The sequence below is a fragment of the Lingula anatina genome, chromosome 5 (genome assembly GCF_051362555.1).
Source record: "Lingula anatina isolate TDL-2025a chromosome 5, LinAna3.0, whole genome shotgun sequence".
NCBI classification, from domain to species: domain Eukaryota; kingdom Metazoa; phylum Brachiopoda; class Lingulata; order Lingulida; family Lingulidae; genus Lingula; species Lingula anatina.
In genome coordinates, this window is record NC_141771.1 from 738,831 (window position 1) to 766,668 (window position 27,838).

Genomic DNA, 27,838 nt, shown 5'->3' on the forward strand with positions numbered 1-27,838 from the left:
AACAGCATAATGACCATCAAATTTTTTATAAAAAAATAAAAGTATCATGAATATTCAGAAAATGTGATTTGGGAAGGTCTTCAAGGCCATGGAAGTTCAGAGTCACACTTTCAAAATGCCAAAATGTAAACAAGAGATAACTGTACTGAAATGATTTTCTTTCCATTTTCAACACCTTTTTTAAAACAAAATGATCAATAAACTGTCATTTGTAAATGTTCAACTAGGAAAATTGTTGACATAGGAAAAATATCAATAGAACAATTTTCAATGTCCAATTTGCTCCATTTGCAGATGCTGAACATAGTGAATGATTAAATCTGACAAACTGCAATGATGAGTTCCTTTCCATTTATGATACTTTATTACACAATGCACAATATTATAACAGGTTTACCGTCATTTTTATATAATCAACAAACAATATTGTTAAGAAGCAGAAAATGTCAAAACAACACTTTTACATATCTTATTAGTTCCATAATGAGACTGTTAACATGCCTAAGAATTAAATCTGAAGAAATAACAATTATATACAAAAATACAGAAAATGCACAGCACTTCTGGTGGATGGGAGTATAAAATCACATCTTGAAAATGCTAGTGTTTGAAAAATAATTTTAAAAAAATTTTAAATAAAACGTAAAAAATTCCAATAAAGCTGCTATTCAAACTTTTAATCTAGCTGTATTAACTTGATATTAATAACCCCACCAAGTTTGAGAAAAATAAAGCACTGTTATGCATCTATAGCATGTTGGCATAACACATTCTTTTTGTTGTAAATTATTTGCAATGTTAAACACCATTTATCTGCACAATTATCACCAAATCCTAATTTTGTGACACAGTTAAGAGAGCTAAACCTATGGGACTTTACAGGGAAATCTCAAGGAGTGTTTTATGTAATCTCATTTAATGGCCAATTGAAAATTAATGAGTAGGCAAGTGACTTTATAGACCTTAATTTAATTAGTGATCACCCAAGGGACAATTTTAAAGACTGCTATCCATACAGTACCGTCATATAGCACAAAGGTGTTGCATACATGCTGAAAAAAGTGAAAAAACAGCATTACTTCCCTAAAAATGACCCGATCATGCTGATTTTCAAACTTGACCTGCGTATTATGAATATTCATTAGTTCTGCAAGTTTCAAACCAAAAGGTTAAATGGTTTTCCACTTATCATGTTATCAGTGTTGCATATATGCTGAAAAAAGTGAAAAACAGCATAACTTCCCTAAAAATGACCCAATCATACTGATTTTCAAACTTGACCTGCATATTATGAATATTCATCAGTTCTGTAAGTTTGAAACCAAAAGGTAAAATGGATTTCCACTTATTGTGTTATCGGTGCTGCATATATGCTGAAAAAAGTGAAAAAACAGCATAACTACCCTAAAAATGACCCGATCATGCTCATTTTCGAACTTGACCTGCGTAATATGAATATTCATTAGTTCTGCAAGTTTCAAGCCAAAAGGTAAATGATTTTTCACTTATCATGTTATCAGTGTTGCATTTATGGTGAAAAAAGTGAAAAACAGCATAACTTACCTAAAAATGACCCGATCATGCTGATTTTCGAACTTGACCTGCGTATTATGAATATTCATCAGTTTTGTAAGTTTCAAGGGAAAAGGTAAAATGGTTTTCCACTTATCGTGTTATCGGTGCTGCATATATGCTGAAACAAGACAGCACTGTTCTGCAATGGGTTTACTTCCATTTTTAAAACACTTTTTTAACATTAAACAAAATAAACAGTTTTCTACCATTTGTATATGATCAACTAAGAAAATTGATGAGATGGGAAAAATATCAATAGAACAGTGTTAAATGTCCAATTTCCTCCATTCTGAGATAATGAATATAGTAGATGATTGAATCTGACAAACTGCAATGATATTTGTTTATTTCCATTTTTGACACTTTATAACATAATACACAATAACAAGTTTACCATCATTTTTACATAATCAACTAACAATGTTATTAAGATGCAGGAAATGTCAAACAAACACTTTTACGTATCTTATTAGTTCAATAATGAGACTGTTAACATGCCTAACAATTGAATCTGAGGAAATAAGAAAAAACAGCATAACTTCTAAAAGAATGGCCCGATTATGCTAATTTTGGAACTCAACCTGCGTTTTAGTTAGTTTGACTACTCCTGTGAGTATAATGACAATTGGCCTATCTGTTTTTCTTATATTGTGTTATTAGCGTTGCATATATGTTGAAAGAAGTGAAAAAACAGCATAACTTCCCTAAAAATGGCCCGATCATGCTGATTTTCGAACTTTACTTGCGTATTATGAATATTCATCAGTTCTGTAAGTTTCAAGCCAAAAGGTAAAATGGTTTTCCATTTATGGTGTTATCGGTGCTGCATATATGCTGAAAAAAGAGAAAAAATAGCTTAAATTCACTAAAAATGACCCAATCACGCTGATTTTCGAACTTGACCTGCGTATTATAAATATTCATCAGTTCTGTAAGTTTCAAGTCAAAAGGTAAAATGGTTTTCCACTTATCGTGTTATCGGTGCTGCATATATGCTGAAAAAAGTGAAAAAACGGCATAAATTCCCTAAAAGTGACCCGATCATGCTGATTTTCGAACTTGACCTGCGTATTATGAATATTCATCAGTTCTGTAAGTTACAAGTCAAAAGGTAAAATGGTTTTCCACTTATCGTGTTATTGGTGCTGCATATATGCTGAAAAAAGTGAAAAAACAGCATAAATTCCCTAAAAGTGACCCGATCATGCTGATTTTCGAACTTGACCTGCGTATTATGAATATTCATCAGTTCTGCAAGTTTCAAGTCAAAAGGTAAAATGGTTTTCCACTTATCGTGTTATCGGTAAAAGTGCACGACGGCGACGACGGCGACGACAGACGCAGATGATGGCTATATGTACAGACACATCTGTGTCTGTACATAAAAAACACTGTGAAACTTTCAATTTAGCTTCAAACACAGTATTCAAGCAATAGCGTTTTTACAGTTATTTTAAATGTCCACCATAGAGCTATGTAGGTGCAAACAGCGACAGATTTTTTTTGCCAAAGAAGATATGTTTTGGCCACAGGTGTTGACAATGTGCTATCACATAAAAAATGTTGTTTTAAAATAAATAACGTGAAATGTGGTGTCTTTGTTTCATCAGTCAAATCATGACACATCTATCCAAAGAGTATTTACAAAAACAAATTCCTTCTGAATTCAGAGCAGATATTTCCAAAAAATATTCTCTTGAAAACTCTGCGGACTTTAGCAAAACAGAAGAAGCAAAATTTAAAACAATACATCACATAATTCACTGTATCCTTCAGCAGTCAAATAACTTTAGTAAATGTTTTTAAAATATTCTCCCCAATTTTTCTTTCCAATATTTGAACTGTCAAATAAATGTAATATTCTGCTAGGTCTCACAGAGGCCAAACTTTCAGAGGTCACATCAAGGTCACACTCTCTGATGGGTCAGGTCAAGGACAAATTAAGGTCACATTAAGGTCACAGTCTCAGATGGGTCAGGTCAAGGTCAAGTTATAAAGCCACTTTCCCAACCTCACTGGGTTATTTGACCTACTGCTGAACTTTAAAAACAGTGCACTGATGAGGGGTGTAATGATCCTGGGCAATTTAACAAAGGTTTTGTCAATGTTTTAGAGCCTGTCTTGATGAAAGATCCATCTTTTGCAGGTGTGGTCAAAACTGTGTGTGATCCACTGTTGTTCCAGTATCCTGTACCTCTCATGACTCAGATACAGGGGTTTGCCTCGCCTAAAAATTGAAAATAAAAGAAGTCAAAGAGTTGGGACCATTAATATGGATCTGATTTTACAATTGCTTATTAATACACAATTATAGTTTTATGCAGTAATGATTTCCAAAACAATTGTTTCTTCTACAACAGAATGAAATTTCTCAGCTCTTTGGAAGAAACTAAACATTCTAGTTACAAACAAAGTGCTACAATGAAATTTCTCAGCTTTTTGGAAGTAAATGAATATTCTGGTCACAAACAAAAAGTTTAAATGGAATTTCTCAGCCCATTGGAAGTAAATGAGTATTCTGGTTATGATCAAAGTTCTATAATGATGGCAGCCATACTTGAGTTCTCTGTCCTCCTCCCCATACTCGTCCAGGTAGACTGACCCCCAGAGGGTGGCGCGGGGACCTCGTACCACCACTATTACTGAGGAATTCACAGATAGGAACAGCCCCGTACCAGCACCACAGTGGATAGAATGCTGAAAATAAATAAATAAATATATAAGTCCAGGGGGCTGCCTAGGCCAATGATATCTCTGGCTCCTAAAAAGTCAGAAATCCATGAGTAATGGGGAAATTCTCATAACGGAAAATTACATTTATGCATCTGATTTTGCCTACAACAGTTTTTCCAACAGAAAACAAACATGTTGCTCTTTTCATCAGTTAATTCTGTTTTGCCTTATTATTGAAATACCATGCATCTGTAAATGGTTGAAAAATAATTGCCAATTACATATCTTGAATTTAGCTCTCGAATATTACAGCAGTTGAAAAACAAATTGAACAAGCCCGATATGTTAAGACCGAGTATTTCCATAAACAAATAAAATTATTAATCATCACAGTATCCAGCAACCACCTCAGTGCAGGGGAGGATCCAAAGATATTTTCAGACAGTCTTCCAAATCATCTTTGTTCATCCATCCTCCATATTTGACTGTCTTCCGACAGAGAAAATAGATACCCATCAATATAAACTTGAAAAATCTGACTGTCTTCCGGACAACCCAGAAGATGTCCTCAATCTGCCCCTGCAGTGCCCCTTACCTGAACACACTCATGGATCTGATCCTGTCTACAGCAGCTCTCCTTGAAACATAAAAACTGGCCACAGATAAGACAGACGGCTGGTTCTTTGGGGACCCTGGTACAGGTGTGGCACGGCTTCTTCCTGTAGTACTGGAAGATCTTGTCGTACTCCCTGGGGAGGGACAGCAGGCGGGAGGAGAACCAGGTGGGGTTCACCAGAAGAAAGTACTGCAGGGGAAAGAGAAATTACTGAAATTATGTTGTCAACGTGACTTATGAACTATTAAATAAGTAAAGAAAATGTATGAACAAAAGCTTCTAAAGTAACTTCTATTAAACAAACACATACACATCCATTCCATGGCATAAAACCTGATGTTAGTCAGTCACTGAAGTTCTAACCCCTCTTTTTAGTTGCCTGTGACATTTTACACATCACTGTTCACAACCACCACTTACCCTCCCTACACAGGGCTCAGTGTTCACAACCATCACTTACCCTCCCTACACAGGGCTCAGTGTTCACAACCATCACTTACCCTCCCTACACAGGACTCAGTGTTCACAACCATCACTTACCCTCCCTACACAGGGCTCAGTGATCACAACCATCACTTACCCTCCCTACACAGGACTCAGTGTTCACAACCATCACTTACCCTCCCTACACAGGGCTCAGTGTTCACAACCATCACTTACCCTCCCTACACAGGGCTCAGTGTTCACAACCATCACTTACCCTCCCTACACAGGGCTCAGTGTTCGCAACCATCACTTACCCTCCCTACACAGGGCTCAGTGTTCGCAAACATCACTTACCCTCCCTACACTGGGCTCAGTGTTCACAACCATCACTTACCCTCCCTACACAGGGCTCAGTGTTCACAACCATCACTTACCCTCCCTACACAGGTTTCAGGGCTCACAACCATCACTTACCCTCCCTACACAGGGCTTAGTGTTCACAACCATCACTTACCCTCCCTACACAGGGCTCAGTGTTCACAACCATCACCTACCCTCCCTACACAGGGCTCAGTGTTCACAACCATCACCTACCCTCCCTACACAGGGCTCAGTGTTCACAACCATCACCTACCCTCCCTACACAGGGCTCAGTGCTCACAACCATCACTTACCCTCCCTACACAGGGCTCAGTGTTCACAACCATCACTTACCCTCCCTACACAGGGCTCAGTGCTCACAATTTTAACTTACCCTCCCTACACAGGGTTCAGTGTTCACAACCATCACTTACCCTCCCTACACAGGGCTCAGTGCTCACAACCATCACTTACCCTCCCTACACAGGGCTCAGTGCTCACAACCATCACTTACCCTCCCTACACAGGGCTCAGTGCTCACAATTTTAACTTACCCTCCCTACACAGGGCTCAGTGCTCACAAAGTCATTGAAGGCTCGGCACCAGCCTCTGAGCAGGCTGCGAGGGTTCTCACAATACCACTTCAGGGCTGACGTAGTCACAAAACGGCTGCCACAAGATGGCGTGCGTGGAGTTTCTCCGTGGACAAGACCAAGGAACTGGCAGAGTGCTTGGTACTCATTGTCAGAGTCCTGGAGATGGATTGAAAATTTTTACATCCTGTATCTTTTGATAAAGTTATTTATCAATATTTTGAAATTGCTTTCTGAATCTACTCAGCTGAAGGTAATTATATAATTTTTTTTTATTCAGCCTGGGTCTCTATTTCACAGAAGCCAACCTCAAAATGTCTTTGAGGCACTTTTTAACTAAAATAAAACTTTGTAAACTTACAATTCTGTGAGGAAGCTTGTCATGGAATAGATGGCACTGCAGTAGGGCAGCCAGTCGGAGGAAGGGGAAACAGAAATCCTGCACTGAACTCTCCACAGTCTGAGGGGACCACACGCTTTGACAGATCTGGAAACATATGCCACAAGAGGTGAACATTTAAAAGAAATTTATGCAGTAAACTTGGCCTGAAGAACAAACATGAGCTACCTTTCTCCATACTTTTTTACCCTTCCTGATTTTTCATTAGGATATAATTATTGATCAGACATGTGACTGGGACATGTACAGAATGGGAATCATTGTGGAATAGCTACAAACTGAGATAATGTCACCATGGCATGAAAAAATTATTTGATGTGCAAATTTTCACAGGCCTCACCCATTGTGAAATATATGTATTACATTGCAAAAATGACATTAAATTCTCACAAATATTTAATTTTACTGAACACCTTTCTGTAACAGTGAGCATATCCTGTATTAGACTTCTAAAAGAAGTGCTATACAAGACTTACAGCTGGAATTTGTGTGTCCATCTCAACGTCTTCGTATAACCGTCCCAGGCCCAGGTGGGTGATAATGGTGCTCAGCAGACCCTCCAGGCTGTCCACTGATACCTGAAATATGGGGTTGCAAAATTATAAGTTGTTTCATCAGAAAAAACATTTCAAGATACTGGGATGGAAATGTAGAATACTAAATAGCGAGGAAACACTTTCAGTTCCCGAATTTCCCAACTCTGAACATTCTGTAATGCAGTGACTTCAGACTGAAATGCTGAGAGAGAGAGAGAGAAAGAGAGAGGGGAAAGAGGGGAAGGACAGAGAGAGAGAGAAGGGGGGATAGAGAGGCAAAGAATAGGGGGTATAGAGAGAGTGAGAGAGAGAGACAGGGAAGGAAGATTGGGAGAGAAAGAGAAAGGGGTATGAGGAGAGAAGGAGAGAGACTCAGTCACACCTATACCAGTAAGCAGCAAATTTTGAATTTATATGTGTGTGGGTTTCAATTTTTTCTCACCCCTGTTCCTTTCTCCTTCCACGCTGTTCTTTCATCTTCAGGAAACTTGCAGGATGTCACTGCCAATGCCTGTATACAGACTAGATTGTACAGGGCCTGCACCAGGCAAGTGAAATATTCTGGAAATAAGAGAACATTATTCTCAGCCTGCTCCTAAATTCCAACTATGTTCTATGTCATTTCTCAAGTTCACTCAACAAAGTGATTAAACAGATATACTTTATGAGATAAAGACCCCCTCCTTTGGCAATTATCACGTACATCATCAAACACATCACTACCTTTCTCAAATTTATCCACAAAAAATACATCATCAAATATTTCAAAAGAGAACAATTTTTTTTCAAAAATTCAAGTTTCCTTGGTGCTCACCTTTTTCTAAAGCTGTTGGCATATTGAGCATAAACTGAATCAAGATAGCAGTGACATCTTTCAGCAAAAGTGGGACATCTTTCTGGTACACTGTGACACTGAAATATAACAATGTCTAACATACTGAAACATAATAATTTATAACCTACTGAAATATAACAATATATAACACACTGAAATATAACTTATCAAACATGGTAATAAAACAGTGTATAACATACTGAAATATAACAATATATAACCTACTGAAATATAACTGGTACAATGTACAACTTAATAATGGGGCGTATAACATTTTTTAAAACTTTCTATCATCGGGAAAGTTTTTAGGGCAACAAAATTGAAACACTCAATAAGTCACTCCAGCCAGAAGAGGCGGGTTTCAGTACCTTGTTGTGTTGGAGTCCTGACTGATGCCACTGACTTGCTGCCAGAGATCTGTGTAAGGTTTCAGAGTGAGGATTTTACTGTGCAGGCTCAGGACGTGAAACAGAGGCACTGGAGAGAGGGGGAAAACAGTGAAATAATGAGAATTTCAGGTCATTGGTAAAGTATTATTATAATTATAGTTTAATGATTAAAATCCCTTTAACAAAAGACACAACATTTTCTGTCATCATGGGATAACTGCATATATCCAAACAGCATATTCCTAATTATAAGTTCATAGTTCATGAAACAGAGGAACAGGTCTCCTTGTCTGCTGTGTTCAGATGTGTAGTTAACTTGGGCCACCACATTGTGACAACAAATACACACTGATATCTGTTAAGCCACAACAATCTACAAACTTGTACATAAGGATGTCAGTGTTTGTGATGACCAAGGCTCCTTCTCCCAATCAGTTTATACAAAAGCACATCCTTTAAGTTCCATAAGTTTCATTATGATAGAGTCATAGTTACCCAGATATTTGTACCACTGAGTCACAATCACTTACAGAATGCGGACCTCTTGGTCATTGCTGCTGCTGCCCCCTGTTGGCCACATAAAGAACCCCCTCTCTGCAGTAACTCTAACTCTAAATTACATCTGAAGACAAAAAGAAAGCATATTTAAGAAATCGATTTTTTTTATTTTTACCTTGATTCATAGGAATACTTTTTTATTTCCTTTAAAGGTGAATGAAAATTAAAACATCAAATTTTTTTTGTAAATGATTTATACATGAGAACAAAACCCTTCACAGAAACCATATACATGACATACTATTTAAAATTCTATTCAACAAAGGCTTTTTCCTCCTGTCTTATAAACATTTACAGAAACATACATCAATAACATATGTGACACTCTCACACACTGCAATAATCCCCTATATTAGCCTGCTTATAACCACCCCCCGACCCCCCCCCCCCCCCACACACACAGTTGTCTTACCTAGCAACAGAGCAGACAAAACACTGCATAGACTCTGGGATCTGGGACTTGGTGAGATTCTTGTACTCAGCATATGTGCCATTGGTAATGTTGTCCATGGCAGCACTCATGGCATGGGTGATCTCACTGGAACCCTGAAATAACAGGTTTTCTTTTATATATAACACATGGGTGATCTCACTGGAACCCCGAAATAACAGGTTTTCTTTTATATATAACACATGGGTGATCTCACTGGAACCCTGAAATAACAGGTTTTCTTTTATATATAACACATGGGTGATCTCACTGGAACCCCGAAATAACAGGTTTTCTTTTATATATAACACATGGGTGATCTCACTGGAACCCTGAAATAACAGGTTTTCTTTTATATATAACACATGGGTGATCTCACTGGAACCCTGAAATAACAGGTTTTCTTTTATATATAACACATGTGTGATCTCACTGGAACCCTGAAATAACAGGTTTTCTTTTATATATAACACATGGGTGATCTCACTGGAACCCTGAAATAACAGGTTTTCTTTTATATATAACACATGTGTGCTCTCACTGGAACCCTGAATAAACAGGTTTTTGAAGAATCAGGTCTTGAACTACTAATAATAACTCACCCCAGTTATATGTCTATGTTCCAAGAGTTCAGCCACCCTGTGTACTAACTGCTGAGGATCTGAAGGTACAGGTCTTGTACTACTAATAATAACTAATATTACGACTCACCCCAGTTATATGTCTATGTTCCAGGAGTTCAGCCACCCTGTGTACTAACTGCTGAGGATCTGAAGGTACAGGTCTCGTCACAGATACATTCCCCACATCAGGGAGGACAGGAAAGACGGCATTAGCTAACTGCCGACACAGAGGGCACCAGTATTCGCCCTTGTAGACCACCAGACCATGGGCCAGGTTACGATCTTGTATCTGATATAAATAGAAAGCATAATGATAAGCTTCAGCACTATGAATCATTTTTTGGAAAATAACATTTTAGTACTCTTTATGTTTGAGTAGAAGTGAATTTAGTACATTAATATATGCATACAATCTTTAATATTAATTCTTAATTTCACATTCTTTCTGCCTTTGAACCAAATTTCTCTATTTGTATCTTACCACTCTTCAAACACATACACAAACACTTGCTCACACATTTAACCACAAAAAAACCTACCACAGATTCCATATATGAGCCATGACAGTCTATATGTAGATAGTGACCACATGTCTGAGCTGCCACGCCCCCCTCCCAGCCTATGTTCATAGACTGTAGACAAGATGACTGAAATATACAGTATTATATATAGTGACCACACTGAAATATACAGTATTATATATAGTGACCACATGTCTGTGCTGCCACGCCCCCCTCCCAGCCTATGTTCATAGACTGTAGACAAGATGACTGAAATATACAGTATTATATATAGTGACCACATGTCTGTGCTGCCACGCCCCCCTCCCAGCCTATGTTCATAGACTGTAGACAAGATGACTGAAATATACAGTATTATTTAATCAAAGTCATTATACACAGTTATAATGATAAATTCACACATTTTAAATCTAATTTTGATTGGTCTTAAAATCTGTTAAGTGAACATTGTCTATAAATGACCAAATTTTTATCTTCTTTGGATAACAATATAATAGTTAGGTATCTTGACTTTACAGGATAAAAGATATCCTTTTATGTCTAGATAAATACAGGATTTTTTTCTCAGTGTAAAGAATGTTCTTTTTCACGTCTCACCTCTTCAAAATATGAGGTAATAAATTCATGATTTCTCATCTACTTTTACATCTTTCATTGACCAGCCAAAGTCTTCATACGAATGTTTCCTTTTATGCCTCACCTCCTCAAAATACGTCACCATCTTCCTCAGCCTCTGTGCCTGCACCTGGCCACAGTTGGTACTCTCTCGTACCTGTCTCATCTCCTCCTCACTGGTCGGCATGGTGCGGACCTCCTCCACCTGACGACGGTGACCAAGAACTGTAACAGCAGAAATATTAAATATTACACTGTGTAATTTCTTTTACTTTTAGCTCATGTTCAACTTCTACTCATCAAAAGATGCCTGCAATAAATCCACCATTCCAACTGGTCTATCTGGTGTGAAGGGGGTGGTCTGGTTATAAATATTATAATCTGAGCATTAAATAAGATTTAAGCCTTTATATAGTATAACTCGCCACTAGTAGCCTGTAGTAGAGCTACCATTCCTACTGGTCTATCTGGAGTGGAGGGGGTGGTCTGGTTATAATTATTAAATACTAAAACCTACCACTAGTAGCCTGCAGTAGAGCCACCATTCCTACTGGTCTATCTGGTGTAGAGGGGATGGTCTGGTTATAATTATTATATATTATAACTCACCACTAATAGCCTGTAGTAGAGCTACCATTCCTACTGGTCTATCTGGTGTGGAGGGGGTGGTCTGGTTATAATTATTAAATACTAAAACTTACCACTAGTAGCCTGCAGTAGAGCCACCATTCCTACTGGTCTATCTGGTGTAGAGGGAGTGGTCTGATTACATATCACACAGTCATATTCCTTCACAACCACAGGTAATGTCTGCTCCATGCCTGCATCTTCACTGTCTTCTTCATCTATTAGCAAAAACAAATATTTAATTTATATTTCCTTTCATGACATCTATGATTTGAGATCAGTAGTTTAAATGAAGTGTTCCAGAGTTAAAAAAACACACTTAAACACACAATACACTAACAGCAAATCTGAAACTTGTGGTAGGACAATAAACAGCCCCGAAAATCACACACACACACACATGCACGTACACACACACACTTTCTCACAAAGGCATGTACACACATAATCTCTCTCTCTCCCTCTCTATCACACACACGTACATACTGTTTCCTAGTTTCACCCCTACCATTGAGTTCCATGGCTTGTTCCATGAATGCTCTCTGCTTGGACGCAAAGTCAGCCATCAGTTTGGCCTGCCGCTCTCGGGCTTTTCTCCTCCTAACATAACACATTGAATATTATTACATACAGTAATTTAAAAATCTAAGACACTTATTAAAAAATAACAATTTCCCAAAAACCTATAAAATATGAACTGCTCTGGACAGCAGAAATAACTTTATAAATAGTATGTTTCTTCCAACCATTCACCCAACAAATCTATCACTAAAATAGATGAACCAACCAACCAGACAATCAACTAAAGAGCCAACAAACCAATCAAATAATAGATAAACCAATCAATCAATCCCCCAGTTGACCAACCATGAAGCCCCCCTCACCCCCTGTGCTTACTTCTCTTCTTTATCCACCACCCCCTGTGCTGCACTCGGCCCTGCGCTGGTTTCTTTCGTCTTCTGCGGCTGCAGCAGTCTGTACACCTCCTCAACAATACGAGCATTGTCCATATTAATTCTTGCAATTCTGTCCAACAGCTGACCAATGAAATGTGGTCCATTGCCGATACGGGACTCTGAACTAGGCTGGTCACTTGTCACTGACGCCATTGTTGTACTACGCAGAATCTCGGGAACGTAGGATCCTGGTTTTCCTGACAGCTTGTTGTGCAATTTAATCAGAAGAGATATTAAACTCTCGTTAACGTCAATCACAGAATGTCTTCCTGAGCTGAAGTCTGTCGCCACCCCTCTGCTCTGATACTTAGGCCTCGTTCCTCCTGACGACCCATCAGATTGACCTGTAACTTTATGATGAGGCGGAGATGCCCCTTGACCTTCGTTCTGACCCGTACTATAACCTTGACCTTGATGCTGACCTTGACCTTGTTGAACACTGGCAGCTCCAGTCAAAGCAGAAGCATGTAAACCAGATGTGATGATACCTTGGGTGGCTGAGAATAGAATACATTGTTCCAGGTTAGAAAACAGAAGCTTAGTCAGGCAATGAACATTGTATATTTAAAAGAAAGTGGATAAAATAAAGTTCTTCTTAACAAAAATCCAACGCACACATATTTACTCATGAGAGTAAAATATTATTCACCATTTTGACTAATTTCATGGCAAAAGAGCTGAAGAAATTTCTCACTTACAGGGTATAAATTTACATTTATGGACAAATATTGTAAATGTACAGCAATAAATGTTCATAGATTTGGGAGCTCAGGTGAATATAATGGCAAATTATCAGAGGCCAAACGCAATCAGTATACTTTCACTAGTTGACAGTGATTAGTCTCTCTTGATAACAACTCCATGGCTGGTTTTAACCTATACATGCCAATTGGAATTGGTTCAAAATTATCTGCTTGAAATTCTTAATTTAAAAACAAATTATTTCCACCCATCTACTTACAGGCTACAGCACTGGGGGCCAACTCAAACATCTCAGATAAACTCTCTGTGTCCAGGTCTATAATCACAGGCTGGGAGTGGGTGGTTTCCCTGGAGACAAGCACCTGCTGAATCTTATGTCTCAAGTTCTGTTGTATGTTGTTGCTAGGAAACCACTCCTTGAATAACTTGTCATGGACTTGCTTAGGCACCACTATTTCCTGGAAAGGTGAACAAAATAAATTGTCATGGACTTGCTTTGGCACCACTATTTCCTAGAAAAGTGAACAAAAATAAATTGTCATGGACTTGCTTTGGCACCACTATTTCCTGGAAAGGTGAACAGAATAATTATTATCTGTCCATGAAATGGTTTTACAAACATTTTTATTTGAAAAGTGAACTTCACAAAGAGTTCTTTAAGAGCTCCATACTTAATCAAGTTACATCTATTGTACTTTACTGTCAACATTTTCTACCCACCCTGTACTTTACTATTAATCAATTACTGCCCACTAGTACATCACTGTTAATGAACTTTTAGCAACACTGTACATAAGTGTTAACAAACTTCCACTCACCCTGCAATTGATAAAGTTTAACCAACCCTGTACTTTATTGTTCAATACTCTCTACCCACCCTGTAGTTTATGTTTATTAACTTCTACCTACCCTGTCAGTGCCAGCTGTAGCAGGTGTGGTGACAGCCATTTCCAGCAGGTAAATACACAGGTAAATGATTGTCTCAGACATTTGGGGTTCATACACTGCCTGGATAATTCATATATATCACATACATTACTATAACTACATCAGAGTTTATTACACAGATTACAAAGATTATAATAATGTGTTTACTAAAAGACAAATGTTTAGGTGGTGGCTTATATCCTATTTAATGGAGTAAAACCTTATCATAAATCTGATGAGTACAAAAGAGGCATACAAAGATCTAGCTTGCTCTTTTTTTAACATGTGGCATCAACACAGTTTCACTACATTATATTGTAATTTGTCAACAAAAATTAAAGATTATTCTTGATACCATCTGCATTGTAAAACCTGGCCAGTTTTCCTAATTTAATTAAAGCCGTAAACCCCACCTTGTAGAGCACAGAGAAGATCATTCCATGGAAAGTCTTGCAGTGTAGCAGACGTCTCAGACCCTGGTACTGCTCCGTCACTTGCCCCAGGGGTCTGAACGGAGGCCACGGGGACTGCTTCTCACTGTACTTGCCAACTTGTTGAATACTGGAAGAGGAGGAAATAAATGAAATAAATTATAAATAAATTAGCTTTTTTATCTCAGAGCATACTCTGCAACATAAGCCACTAGTCAGCAGTTAACGACTAGTATATTTGGCAATGAAACAGTAAAGTCGTTTTCAATAACTTTACTGGCAGAATTGTTTTAACCTTAAAGTTTGCAATAACCTATTTTTTACATGCTTTATTATACAAACAGACCTTGAAACAGAGCCCATATATTGGTTTTTTATTAGATCCATGTCACTAAAACACCAAAAACCTAAAAACACAAACTTCAGTAAAAAGTTGAACTCACTACTTGGTGTATCTGTCCATGGCCGCCTGCAGATCTTTCCTCTGAACTGCTCTCAGGCTTACAAACACAGGGTCAAACTCTTCCTCCCAGATAAAGTCTGAAAATGAAGCGTTACAAACAAAAGGTAATTTATCAGCAATACTAAAATACTTAATAATTAATATCTTCCTGAGGATTTCTTTCTCAACAGATTCACCCTGCTGCCATACGATACTACAATACAATACAATACAATAAATTTTATTTCATGTCGGTTACAAATTGAATGGAAACATTAGCTTTACAGCTATTCTCCGACTGTATAAGGACAAAAACATATCTACAATAATGCAATATTACACATGAAGTCTAGTTAAAAAAAAAAAAAAAAAAAAAAAAAAAAACGAAATCTATTAAGATAACAATTTAGAAAAAAGAGAAAAAAGTTTTTTTTTTTATGGGAAATGTGCTGAATGCTATACCTAAATCAACTGTGAAAAACAGACAATTTTACATACAATGCTCAATGATACAGTTATATAAACAATGTAAACATGACGTATTATTACACATTTTCACTAAAAGCATATAGGTTACACAGGCTACATCTGCATTTGGGTCCTTCCCAAAGCCTTAAAAGTGATTTAAACTCATTTGAATTGATGCTTTGCTTTAAGTCATTTGAGAGATCATTCCATATTTTTGGCCCAAGATATGATAAGGATTTTTTGCCGTATGTCACTGTGTTAAATCTGGGAATATTTAGAGTCTTTTCTCCTCTAAGGTTGTAACTTGTTGTTCTTTCTTGGAAAAGGTCGGAGATGTAGGAAGGTGCAAGTCCATGTATAGCTTTGTAAACCTCAAGTGCAAGCATACGTAGCCTGTTCAAGTGCAGAGTGCTGAGGCCTGACATATTTAAAAGCTCGTCGTAACTGCTTGTGTGGTTGTCGTAGACAAATCTTAGACCCCTTTCCTGTATCTTTTCTAATTTTTTCATATTTCCCTCACCACAAAAGTGCCATACTAACGGACAATAATTAAAGTTTGATAATGTAAAGTGCCTGAAAATGGCAAGCCGACTTGGGACATCTAGATGAGCTGAAAGCCTTTTCAGTGTGTTTAATTGACATGCTGTTTTTGAACATAATTCTGAAATGTGTTTGTTGAAAGTCAGTCTTGAGTCAAAGTAAACCCCAAGGAGCTTGACCCAAGGTTCTGGTTTCACTAATTTTCCATTGAAAGATAATTGCTCATCACTATGGTTGACTCCTGTTTTGCCAATAAAATAGCTTGGAATTTTTCAGGGTTAGCTTCCATCTCGTTTAAAGAGAACCAGTTTATAGCATTTTGTGCATCATATTCGAGCTCCCTTTTTAAGGTATCAAAGTCTGGGTGTGCAGCACTTAAGGTGTTATCATCTGCGTAGTTGTAGAGGTTACAATTTTCAATAGAATGAAAGATGTCATTTATGAAAATGTTGAACAGCAGGGGACCAATGATGGAACCTTGAGGAACACCTTTATGTAGATTTTCCCAACAGCTCAGAGTATCGCCGACTTTCACTCGCTGTTTTCTTTTACTCAAGTAGCTGTGCATTAAGTCTAAGGCATTTTTGTCGAGACCATATGCCTCTAATTTGGCAAGTAGTAAAGTGTGTGGTATACTGTCAAATGCCTTCGATAGGTCCATTAGAACTGCGCCAACATATTTGTTTTTGTCTAAACTTTGTTTCCAGTCCTCTACCATCTTGATCAAGAGTATATACGATATTATATATATATATACGATATTATATATATATATACGATATTAATCAGCGCATCTTCTGTCAATAGTTTGAAGAAGTAACATAAACTCTTTGTCTTTACATGAAGTCCAATGTTACAACAAAAATACTCTGACCATAAACAACTTGTACTTATCATTTTCAAAACATGACTCTTAGAATTGGCATAAACAAGACAACTGGGCAGCAGACAGACTATTTGGTTCTAACTAAAACAAAGATTCATCCCCATGGGGTTTTCTAAAACAAAGACTCACCTTTTGGCACATACATCCCCTGCTGCAGCTCACCACCAGCCTCAAATGTGGGGGCTTTATAATCTGCAACCTTGGATAGGAATAGAAACAAAGCCTTTCAGTATTTTCTCATATAAGTTTTAAGTTTTTCTCCTCTACTTTTTTAAATTGGTGTATGTAGATATTCCAATATTCTTCAGGTAAATACTACAAGCATGTGTAGTATTGCTGTGTGTGTGTGTGTGTGTGTGTGTGTGTGTATGTGTGTGTGTGTGAGAGAGAGAGAGAGAGAGAGAGAGAGAGAAAAGGGTAGGTTTTACACATACCTCTTTAAGAGTGGCTTCAAAGTCCTTGGTCTGCCCAGTGAGTCCACATTTCTCAGGCATCAGGTCCATAAGCTGGCTGTGTGTCCTGTCTGCCACACACAGCAGAGCCACCATCTCCTTACGGGTCGTCTCTTTGTCATCCATGCCTGACACGATGAACAACAGCAGTTAACGTCATAATATTTTATTTCTATATTATGCATTGCATGTACAAGGGACTTTATAGCTTTAGTCAGCCACGTCAAAATGCAAATTGTGTAAACTACAATTTTGTTTAATTCATCTTCCTATTATCAATTTATTTTGGCAATTGTGAACAGAGAGGAAAAAAGTGAAGCATTACATAAAACAAATAACATACATTAAACTTAATCAGTTTAAAAAACTTAAATTAGAAGCTTTAAAAAAAGCCTAAAAGTGTATGTTCTCCAGTTATTTCATTTGAAGTAATTTCTCTACTGATCTTCAAAAATTGTATATTCCTTTCATCATAGCCGAGTTCTACTTCAGTTGCAAGATGCATCCATATCCATAATGAACTAGAAACTACAACTGTTCTTCAACTGACCTGTATGTAACCTGGTAGTCAGCAATGTTGTAAGGAAACTCAACATGCCTTCCACCATGGCTGGTTCTTTCTCAGCCTCCAGATACGGGTTGTGGTGAATTGGTGATAAAGTCAGCCAATCCTGAATGTGAAACCTTAAAGAAAATAATAATAATAATAAAACTTCAAACCTGCTTTTTGAAAAGAGAATATTTATTTTTTTATCATACATTGTTTTTCAAAATAAGATTCAAATCAAAATCTTATAAACATATAGCTGAAAGGTGATAATTAAATACTTCTTTATTGTTGGTCTAAGTGTATACTCACCTCTCTATCACAGTGTGCAGAAAGTAGGTCGGGTCAAGGCCACATGCACACACCTGCAAGGGAAAAATACCATAATTCTTGGAAGTATCTAATATATGCATTTAATTTATTTATATTTCTTAACTATCTGATATGATTATACTTCTTAAGTGCCATAAATCATCATAATGCTTTTAAATGACACAGTAAAAATTGTGAAGATGGAAAAGCAAGGTAAAACATCTGAAAATGTTGAAATTGATACAAAAGATCTTTCCAGACATATTTTTTGTTCTTTAATTAATGCAAGCTGTGATCTACATTATCATTATGCACTTTTTTACTCACATAAAAGACATTGTTTCCTTTCAAAGTCATCAAAGTAAAAAAAAAAGCATTTTCAAGTCACAAGTGCTTTACATCTCAGTTTTATAATTTATTGTACTGTATGTTGTACTATTTATTGTATTGAATTGTATTGTATTGCACTAGTATTGTACTGTATTGTATCAGAAATTAAGGCTACCTGCAGTAGGTACATGTCAGCATCAACCAGTGAGTTACAGAAGTGACACTGGATGCATTGTATTGTATGTTTATCTTACCTGCAGTAGGTACATGTCAGCATCAACCAGTGAGTTACAGAAGTGACACTGGATGTAGGTCATAGCTTGACCTTTGATCTGAAGGCCATTCCTCACCCACAGTCCACAGAATATCTCACAACATGCCACCTGGGAGATAACATTGAGAAATACCAGAATTCACAAGTGTTAAGACATGCTTCTACCGCATAATTATTCATTTTAAAGATCGAAATAGAAGAATGACAAATGAACAGATTACAAATAGTAACAGCTTTAGAAATCGAGACTGAAAAGTTCGATGGGGGTGCATTATTTAGTTTTGTCCCTTGGAGAGATCTTCATCTACACACTCCATATTTTTTGACACTTGACACTCAATAATATTTCTTGTTCAATCAAATAGTAAGTGATAAATCCATTCTTTTTAATTACATGTACAGTGTATTCACATATACTTTTCTATATATGTCCACATTTTCTCACCTGAAGTTGCAGCGGGTGCATCATGATCAGTTTCAGGGACTCTTCTTTTGGCAGCAGCTCCTTCAGCTGCAGGCCCTGCACGCGCACCGCGTTACTGAGGAAAATGGCCAGGTAGCGATGGAGCGGAATGTGGAAGGACACCTGCATAGGGTTAGGCTGGAAGATGAGATACAGAACGTTGGAAAAATTTTTTTGTTTGATGAACCGTCAAAGGTTTTGGTGACAGGATGAGAGATGAAAGATGCATTTCATAATACAATCTATTTGTTGTTTTTATTACTCCTCTTACATGATAATTATCATATTATCAGCAATTATCATATTTCTAATCAATATTGAAATGTAAAATGGTTTTACTATCTTGAAAAAGAGCCATTACTACTTTAAGTGATATGTTCTTCCTTATGCAAGATAGCAGACCCCTTAATATTCTAATCTTAGCCTAAATAAGACATATACATTGCCATTTAACTTATCCATGCATGCATTACAAATATATGGTATTCTGATGCAAGACATAAGTCCATAAAGTTTATGTCTTCATTCATTTTGAATTTTTTTCATTTTCAAAACAGTACCGGTTACCTTGTACTAATTTGTTTATTATTATTTTTATTGTCTTAACTATTTTTCCAGAATGTTTCTAGCTCATTCTTATACTTAGCTGCATTCTCTACTTACTAGCACATTTTTTTTAGCAATTTATATTTTTTTCTGGAAGTAAAAGGCCAAATGGGAGTTTAAACACACAATATTTCTCTTTCATTTCAAACGTGTCAATATTTTCTTTTACTCTACTGTGCTCCCAACATTCCACTAATCATAAGCACAAAATGAAATTGCTAAATCGAGGGAAAACAAAACAAATCAATATATTAAGAAGCAAATGAAAGATGTCTATGCATGCAATTTTCAATTTGTGTTCAAGCACTCAAATATCCAAACTCTGATCAGTTTGTTTGTTCAGAGTTTCAAATCATGCTAGAAAAAACTTGACAAAATACTACTTTTTACATCTAATGCACATAAATCCACCTCACATTTGTCTGGTAGTACGTCCTTTATTTGAAAAAGATTTTTAAAGAACATTTTTTTAAATTTCAAACTATTTAGATCCATAAAGCACAAAACAGAAGAAACTTTAACTCTAGAGCGCACTCTAGTCTTTCATATTATTAATTTTGATTCTTGGACTAATGATTTTTTGACTTAGAAAAAATTTCTTACTAGGATTATAAGAATAACGGTATAAGACATAAGGTACAAAGCACATAATGACAATAATTTCCACTTAAGAATCATACAGCATGTGTTAAAGAAACACGTGCAAATGCTACAGACTTTTGAGGGTAAGAAAAAAGAAAACGGAAAGAAAATAAGAGCTGGAGCAAGAATGTCATACAATAAGACAACAATAAAAGTCCATTTTTATTAAGAACTGAGTCATTTGAGACATGTGAGACAGGCATCAAGGCAGACGACATAGAAGCACAGATATCTAGGTCAAACAAGAAGGGCCCAATCCATGCCACGTAAACCAAAGATCTACATACTTTGAAACTAATAAGCAAAGACCTGGACAGTTGTGGCACCTGAAATATAGGTGTCAGAGTCATCTAAGACAGACTTATCAATGAACTCAAGAATAAACTGAAGACAAAATGAGAGAAAACGAAGAGAAAAGTGCACAATAAAGAGTTTAGACAAAGAGAAATACTGTGTGGTTTTCAAATTGCTTGCATCATGGCAAAAGTATCCACTATGATAACGACAGTTTAAATAATCAATTTCTTTAAAATTAGTTTCTGAGGGGGATTTGAACAGATATAAGCTCAATTTAGAACATAAAGAATGATTATTTCATTATCAAAATTATTCTTTTGATACCCCTTTGTGTGTAAAAAATTAAACATTTCATTAAGTACACAAATACAGGAACCAGCATATTAGTATTGAGGCCATCAGTTTAAAGATAAATAAATAAATAAATAAATAAATAAATAAATAAATAAATACATAAATAAATAAATATAATAAAAGCTTAATATGTAAAGTTAAGGGACACATTTCACAATCATTCATACACTAAGTTCACCTTGAAAGCTCCTCTGAGATTGATGGCATCAAACCAGCTTTCCACTTCATCTAAGATGACAGACAAAACATCTCTGCTCAGTTTTTTGGACGCCTGAATTCACCAATACAAAACAGATGGATAAGGTTAAAGCAATAAATGATATCTTTCATGAAATAAAACTGTCAGCACCTTCTGGTGTGAAGTTAACACACAGCTTTAAACAAATAAGCTAACTTCCACCAAACAATAGGGGAGATGTAATAACAATTTGGGAGTAAAATCATTATTGAAGTGATCAACATAGAAGGTGAATCTAAATGTCATGTAGAACTTGTTTAATATGTAATTTCTACTTCAAGAATAATACTTCTGTTGCATCACCCTATATAGAATAAAAAATTACATTTTCACAAAAAAACTGGTTCGTTTTATTTTGTTTTTTAACAAGATCCATTAAAATTTCAAAACCATTTTCATTAAATGGTAATCAAAGTCTGCTTAGAGAATAGAAACAATATTATTATATATATAAGACTGTTATCTGCTGACACAAGTTGGCCCCTCATCCGGTCTAAATGGGTCTCTGTGTGAACTGACCTCATTCTTCAGGTGGCCCACCATTGACCACATGGGAGAAGCGCAGATTTCCAGCTCCGCAGAGAATGCAGCGTAATACGTGCCTGGCTCGTACTCCACGTGCTGCGTCAGCTCGCGCTGGTTGAGATTCATTCCTGTAAAAACACAAATAGATCAATAAATAATTGCCATCAGGTTTCAATCAATGATTATTATAATAATCACTTACTATATGAGTTTAAAATTGATCTTTTGTTATTTTAGGGATAAAATGAACTCTTGGAGAAAATATCTGCGATTCTCCAAGACAAGAGTTCTGGAGAGTGAGACATCTGATTTTTCCAAAAGTCTAAAAACTGCTGTGCCCACTGTAGTTATTCAACTTAATCTTTTTACAAACATTGTTTACAGAGCCTACAAATATTTTACTTATGTTAAACAAAGTGTATTTACTGTCATCCATTTCAGAACAAAACTGGGTGCAATACTTGAAAAGCCAACACCTAATAAGAAGTAACCAGCAGGGGTGTGTACAGAAGTGTCAGAAAACTTTCCCCCTCACCTTGAAAGTGAGATATCAGCTCCATCCACAGCTCTATCAGTGACTTGTTGTCCATGAAGATGTGTGCAATTGACTGGTGGGACAACACATTGATGAGGTCACTGATAATTGGCCAATAGCAGTGGTCCTTCATGATCTCCTGGCCACAGTCCGCCACAACATGGAAGTTGTTCTCTGCATCTGTGGAAATAAATAAATAAATACATAAATATATTGGTCTCTGCACCTGAGGAAATCAATCAATTAATTAATCAATCAAACAATATTTTCAAATTATCAGTATTTTAAGCTTTTTCGCTAAATCAAGCATATGTGTGGTAAAAGTCATCTTGAGAAAATATTCCTACTGCACAGATCAATGTATGAGGTGCAGAAAAATATTTGAGCTTAGTGCTTTCTGTAAACAACTTACAAAATTTTCCATATTCCAATAAACCTTGTTAAGTACATAAATAAATGTTATTCTCACGTGAGCAAAGATGATGATAAAAATACATGTAAATGTGTATGTGACTATATGTGCATGTACACAGACCTAGTGTGTGTGTGTGTGTGTGTGTGTGTGTGTGTGTGTGTGTGTGTGTGTGTGTGTGAGTGTGTGTGCACTTCCATGTATCTGTGCACATCTCACCTTGCATGTCACTCCCCGTGAGCACGTTCCCTATCATATGTTTCAAACTGACCACCATGATGTGTAACAGGTTATGTTCCAGCACCATATCTCTGGAGTACTTCTCATTACTAAATAACTGGACACTAATGTGGACCACTTTGTTAGCTATAGTGGACCTGTCCACTGAATTAACCAGAGCTATAGAGCTACGGCTGTAGTGCTGGACAAACGCCTTGATGAAACACACCTACAAATACAAGACATCAACTTGTAGTAGTGTCAATTACATTTTAACAGACTGAGTGTTTATTTTATCTGATTCATGAATGCAAATCCTATATTCTTCCTCAAACGACAGGACAAATAGCTTATTATAATGAAATACTCAAGGTATAATCTTTTTGTGAACGTAAGTCTACTCTAGTAAATGAACTTACATCAAGATGGAAAACTTGAGTGTTGTATTAATTTAACATTTAATTTCTATTTCTTTTTTTTATTTCTTTTTTCTTTAAACCCCCTCCCTCCCAGTTACCTTGAAATATTCATCTGGAAGTAAACTAAGCAGCAAAAAGACAATTTTCTGAGGGAATTCAAACTTTACTGTCCAAAACATAAGCTCCTCCAGGAGGGTGGTGTGCTTTAAATCTTGTTTTAGTCCTGGAATATCTGAAAGGACAGCAAAATAGTTTATCAATATTTAAAAAGAGTTTTAATAAACAAAAACAAATAGGAACTTCAAATCTGACCTATCTTTAACTGAAGATAAGACTAAATGGCATCACCAGATCATCTGTTGACAAGGACTGCTTTCAGTTGCATCATTCAGTGCTAATTTTAATTTAAATTTTTTAATAATTTTATCAATATAAGACCAAGAATCAACCCACTCTTACTAGTAAAGTTCTCTGGTATACTGGGGCACCTCAGTGTCTGGAGAGCTGACAGGTAGTTGTCTTGATTGTGTAGTAGACTAAGTCTGGAGCGACTGTTTTCACCATCAGCTAGAAGAATTGAATATAACTTATTAAGAACTGAAGAACACATACTGAGGTCAAAACAGGAGAAAAAATTTGCTTGGATATTGGATTCATTGCCATAAATAACCCACAAAGTGTCAGAGTATCAACAAATGCAAGCTTGAATGGGTATGAATAAATTGCTTTTTATTACTATCCCAGACTTCTACAACCTTCCCAAGTCATTCCATCCATGATCTCTACTCACTCTATGTAAAGTTTCTGTAGACCTGGGGGTTGGTGAGGGCTTCTTTCTTACACTGCCCCCCCCCCCCTCCATCCTGCGCTTCCGCCCTCCCTTAATTCCTCCATTATCTCTACTCACTCTCTGTAAAGTTTCTGTACACTTGAGGGTTGGTGCAAGCTGCTTTCTAACACTACCCCCTCTATCCTGCCCCCCCCCCCCCCCCCCCCCCATTCCTCCTTATTTTTATCTCTACTCACTCTCTGTAAAGTTCCTGTACACCTGTGGGTTGGTGAGGGCTCCTGTCAGGACTTGTTTCATGGCGGCACCCATCTCACTGAGAGAGTGGAGAAAGCTCAGGAACATGTCCGCATCCTGCATCGCCAGCAGGTAGGTGTCTAGCATCTCTGAATGACAAAATAAGGGGAAAATAAATACAAATAAATAACTAAATATTTGATTAATTAAAAAAAATTTAATGACAGGTAAGTGTTTTATGCATAGGCCCTCTGTCCTCAGGTTAACTTAAGGTTATTTATAATATATATTATAATACACTTTCATGTATACATATAACTAGTATATATATATATATATATATATATATATATATATATATATATATATATATATATATATATATATATATACTGACTCTAGGACTATGTAATATTATACCTGGTTGTGAGTTGTTCCTGAGATGATGGACAAGTCTCACTAATAGTTTGGGCATCATGGCTTCAGCGACGGCCAGCAGCTCCTGTGGCGCCCCCACACTGGAGTCTGTTCTCCCTGGACCATGACGGTTACAGAACCTACAATATACAGAGAAGATACGGTTCACTCTAAGACATACATGTATTGTGTCAAATAGCTGGGAAATTGCAAGATAATCAAAATATTATGAAATTATGAAATTAATATCAATAACAGATGCACTTTTTTCTGAGAAAAATGATAAGATTTGTCAAAAACAAGTCGAAAGATAACTATAAAAACAATCAGCTCAAGACTGTTAAGTTCTCATTATTATTATTATTATTATTATTATTATAAACCCATTAATAAATCATTTCTCATTTATCCTGGAAATGTTATCAAAATCTGTCCATAACTTTTAGACCTTTGTTATTTTTAAAATACTAACAAGCCAACATAGGCAAAACATAACCTTCTTAACAGATGTAATAAATGTAACTAAAAGGTTTACTGAGCACTAAATATGTATAGTGCAGTGACATTGACAGGGTTTCTAATCTATTAACTATACATATGCAAGGATTAAATACATGCCATATTTATAAATCACATGATAACTTCACATACAACATATAGATAAAGATTATATTTCCAATTTAGAATGAATAAATAAAATTAACCATCGTGACCAGCTAGTGACTAATGTTATCTACTACAGCACATCTACCCACATAAAGCTGACCAATGATAATACCCCTACCCACTATGAGTGCATTCCCAGAGATTTAGATCGATCCACTGGGGTTCATACTAAATTGCAGTCAGCCGAGCGCGCACAACAGTAAATTACCCTCTTACAGCTTGTAGTAGGCGGGACAGACACTAACACCCCATTTCCATAGATTTTTAGATCGATCTATCTCTGTGGGGAGTCTCACTAGATTACTGTCAGCTTGGCCGGCTTAAGCGTCTGTCCCGCCTACTAAAATCTTTAAGGGGGAAATTAACTATGGTGCCCGCTCGGCTGACTGCAATTTAGCGTGAACCCCCAGGGAGTTAGGTCGATCAAAATCTTAATCTTTAGATCGATCTAAATCTCTGGGAAAGCACCCTTAAGCCGGCCAAGTTGACAGTAATCTTGTGAGACTCCCCACAGGGATAGAACGATCTAAAATCTATGGGAATGGGGTCTATGACACAGTGGATTGAGAACAGCTGAGCATCAGTTTGCTTAACCATGCTATCCTAGCTAGGAAACAAGCAATTTACTACCCTCACACAATTTCTCCCAAAATAGATTTTCAATTTTGCTTTCAATATTCCCGATCTAGATTTGCATATTAATCTATAGTCAATGGATGAGAGAAAGAATTGGGCTTTTCTAAGTTATGAGTCTGTTTGCAGTGGTATAAATTTCAGCAGTTGTTTTATATTAAGACTGTGGTTCATTTGTCTAAATAAGTAGACTGAAAAGTTGTAGACATACACTGCACACACACACACACACACACACACACACACACACACACACACATGCACTTACCCGTCAGCTTGCATAACACTGATGTCCCCGCAGTCGCAAGCTCCTCCTGCCTGGCTACGAAACATGTTGAAATCATGCCCCGTGTGGTTCCCGGCCTGGAAGCAGTCGGCACACAGTGACATGCACGGGCTGATGCCGCATGTTCTGCAGCGATATGCAACGAAATTTGACGTCCACACTAAACCACATGTTGTCGCATTGTCGTACTGTCTCACTGAAAATATAACATCAGGATTATTTCAATTTGTACTTAAAACCAGCACAGATAATCAATATTTGAAACTAATAACATATTCACTTTTAATAGTCCAATTATAGATACTACCAGAGTTTTGGGTGCATGTGATGAAACTAAAGTTCAGTTTTATACTAATACTGTATCCTACATGTACTTGTAATATTGTATAAATTTATGTTGCTATGGCACAGCAGTAACCTGCAGAACATGGTGAAGTTATTAAACATGCAGTGTTCAATCAATAAGATAAGATAATTAGGTACAACATAGCAGATCTGGCTCCCTGTACAAATAACAAACTAGACAGAACATTCTTACTCTAACTCTCTTGTAACAAATGACGTTGTTTATAAATGCAAGCAGAAAAAGTGATATTATGACATATTATCTATAATCACATATCTATGACCCTATCCTAACAAAGTTGAAGTGAATTTGACGAGTCTTATTATAAATCCTGAACAACAACAGAGTCACAGCTGTCAGTAAAAATATAGTATCAGAGAAGACAGCATATGTATATCAGTGACATATTGCTCCACCTGTTTTGGCGAAATCGTCAAAAGTTGTCCCCCCTGCCATCAGCCACCGGCACCAATCTAGCGTCTCAAAATCATCCAAAGTCTTTGATGGATCAAGCAGGTGCTCTAAGAGTTCGTTTAATTGCTGCTGCCCGCTCGGTCGCAGACATTCCGCCTTCATGTATTCGGCGACAGCCCGCTTCCCCCTCCTCATCAAAACATGGGTTGCCATATTTGTTGTTTCTTACTCGGCCATCCTCGGCTGTTTCCGGTTCAGTGACGAATTCTTTCCCGAGTGCGAAATTACGATGGATAAA

General features: G+C 36.9%; 1 protein-coding gene across 3 annotated transcripts; it reads right to left on the reverse strand.

Annotated features, from left to right (window-relative positions):
- Window positions 1-337: 337 nt before the first annotated feature.
- LOC106180110 (E3 ubiquitin-protein ligase UBR3-like) lies at window positions 338-27,798 on the reverse strand. Of its 3 annotated transcripts, XM_087012803.1 has the most exons (38): window positions 27,543-27,798; window positions 26,763-26,976; window positions 25,199-25,335; window positions 24,781-24,927; window positions 24,214-24,321; window positions 23,853-23,986; window positions 23,336-23,564; window positions 22,705-22,884; window positions 22,164-22,297; window positions 21,585-21,677; window positions 21,043-21,081; window positions 19,490-19,645; window positions 19,025-19,153; window positions 18,441-18,493; window positions 18,132-18,265; window positions 17,564-17,709; window positions 17,259-17,328; window positions 15,237-15,333; window positions 14,776-14,923; window positions 14,345-14,443; window positions 13,695-13,893; window positions 12,675-13,230; window positions 12,286-12,377; window positions 11,852-11,995; window positions 11,236-11,375; window positions 10,554-10,661; window positions 10,103-10,303; window positions 9,374-9,507; window positions 8,934-9,025; window positions 8,383-8,491; window positions 7,994-8,091; window positions 7,622-7,740; window positions 7,120-7,221; window positions 6,605-6,730; window positions 6,205-6,402; window positions 4,844-5,053; window positions 4,133-4,272; window positions 338-3,802 (listed from the first exon to the last, which is right to left on the reverse strand). In XM_087012803.1, the coding sequence occupies exons 1-38, from the start codon at window positions 27,751-27,753 to the stop codon at window positions 3,685-3,687; spliced, it is 5,544 nt and encodes a 1,847-aa protein (XP_086868929.1). In that variant the 5' UTR covers window positions 27,754-27,798; the 3' UTR covers window positions 338-3,684. The 3 variants fall into 3 exon arrangements, with proteins under 3 accessions (XP_086868929.1, XP_086868930.1, XP_086868931.1); XM_087012804.1 differs by lacking the exon at window positions 21,043-21,081; XM_087012805.1 differs by lacking the exons at window positions 24,781-24,927; window positions 25,199-25,335; window positions 26,763-26,976; window positions 27,543-27,798 and adding an exon at window positions 24,545-24,591.
- Between the last annotated feature and the right edge of the window lie 40 nt (window positions 27,799-27,838).

Coding starts and splice junctions, on each gene's coding strand:
- LOC106180110 (XM_087012803.1), bottom strand. CDS start 27,753: ATGGCAACCCATGTTTTGATGAGGAGGGGGAAGCGGGCTGTCGCCGAA. Junction 25,336..26,762: donor AGTGTTATGCAAGCTGACGG/GTAAGTGCATGT, acceptor TGTATATTGTAG/GTTCTGTAACCGTCATGGTC. Junction 17,710..18,131: donor GACTACCAGGTTACATACAG/GTCAGTTGAAGA, acceptor TCATCGTGTCAG/GCATGGATGACAAAGAGACG.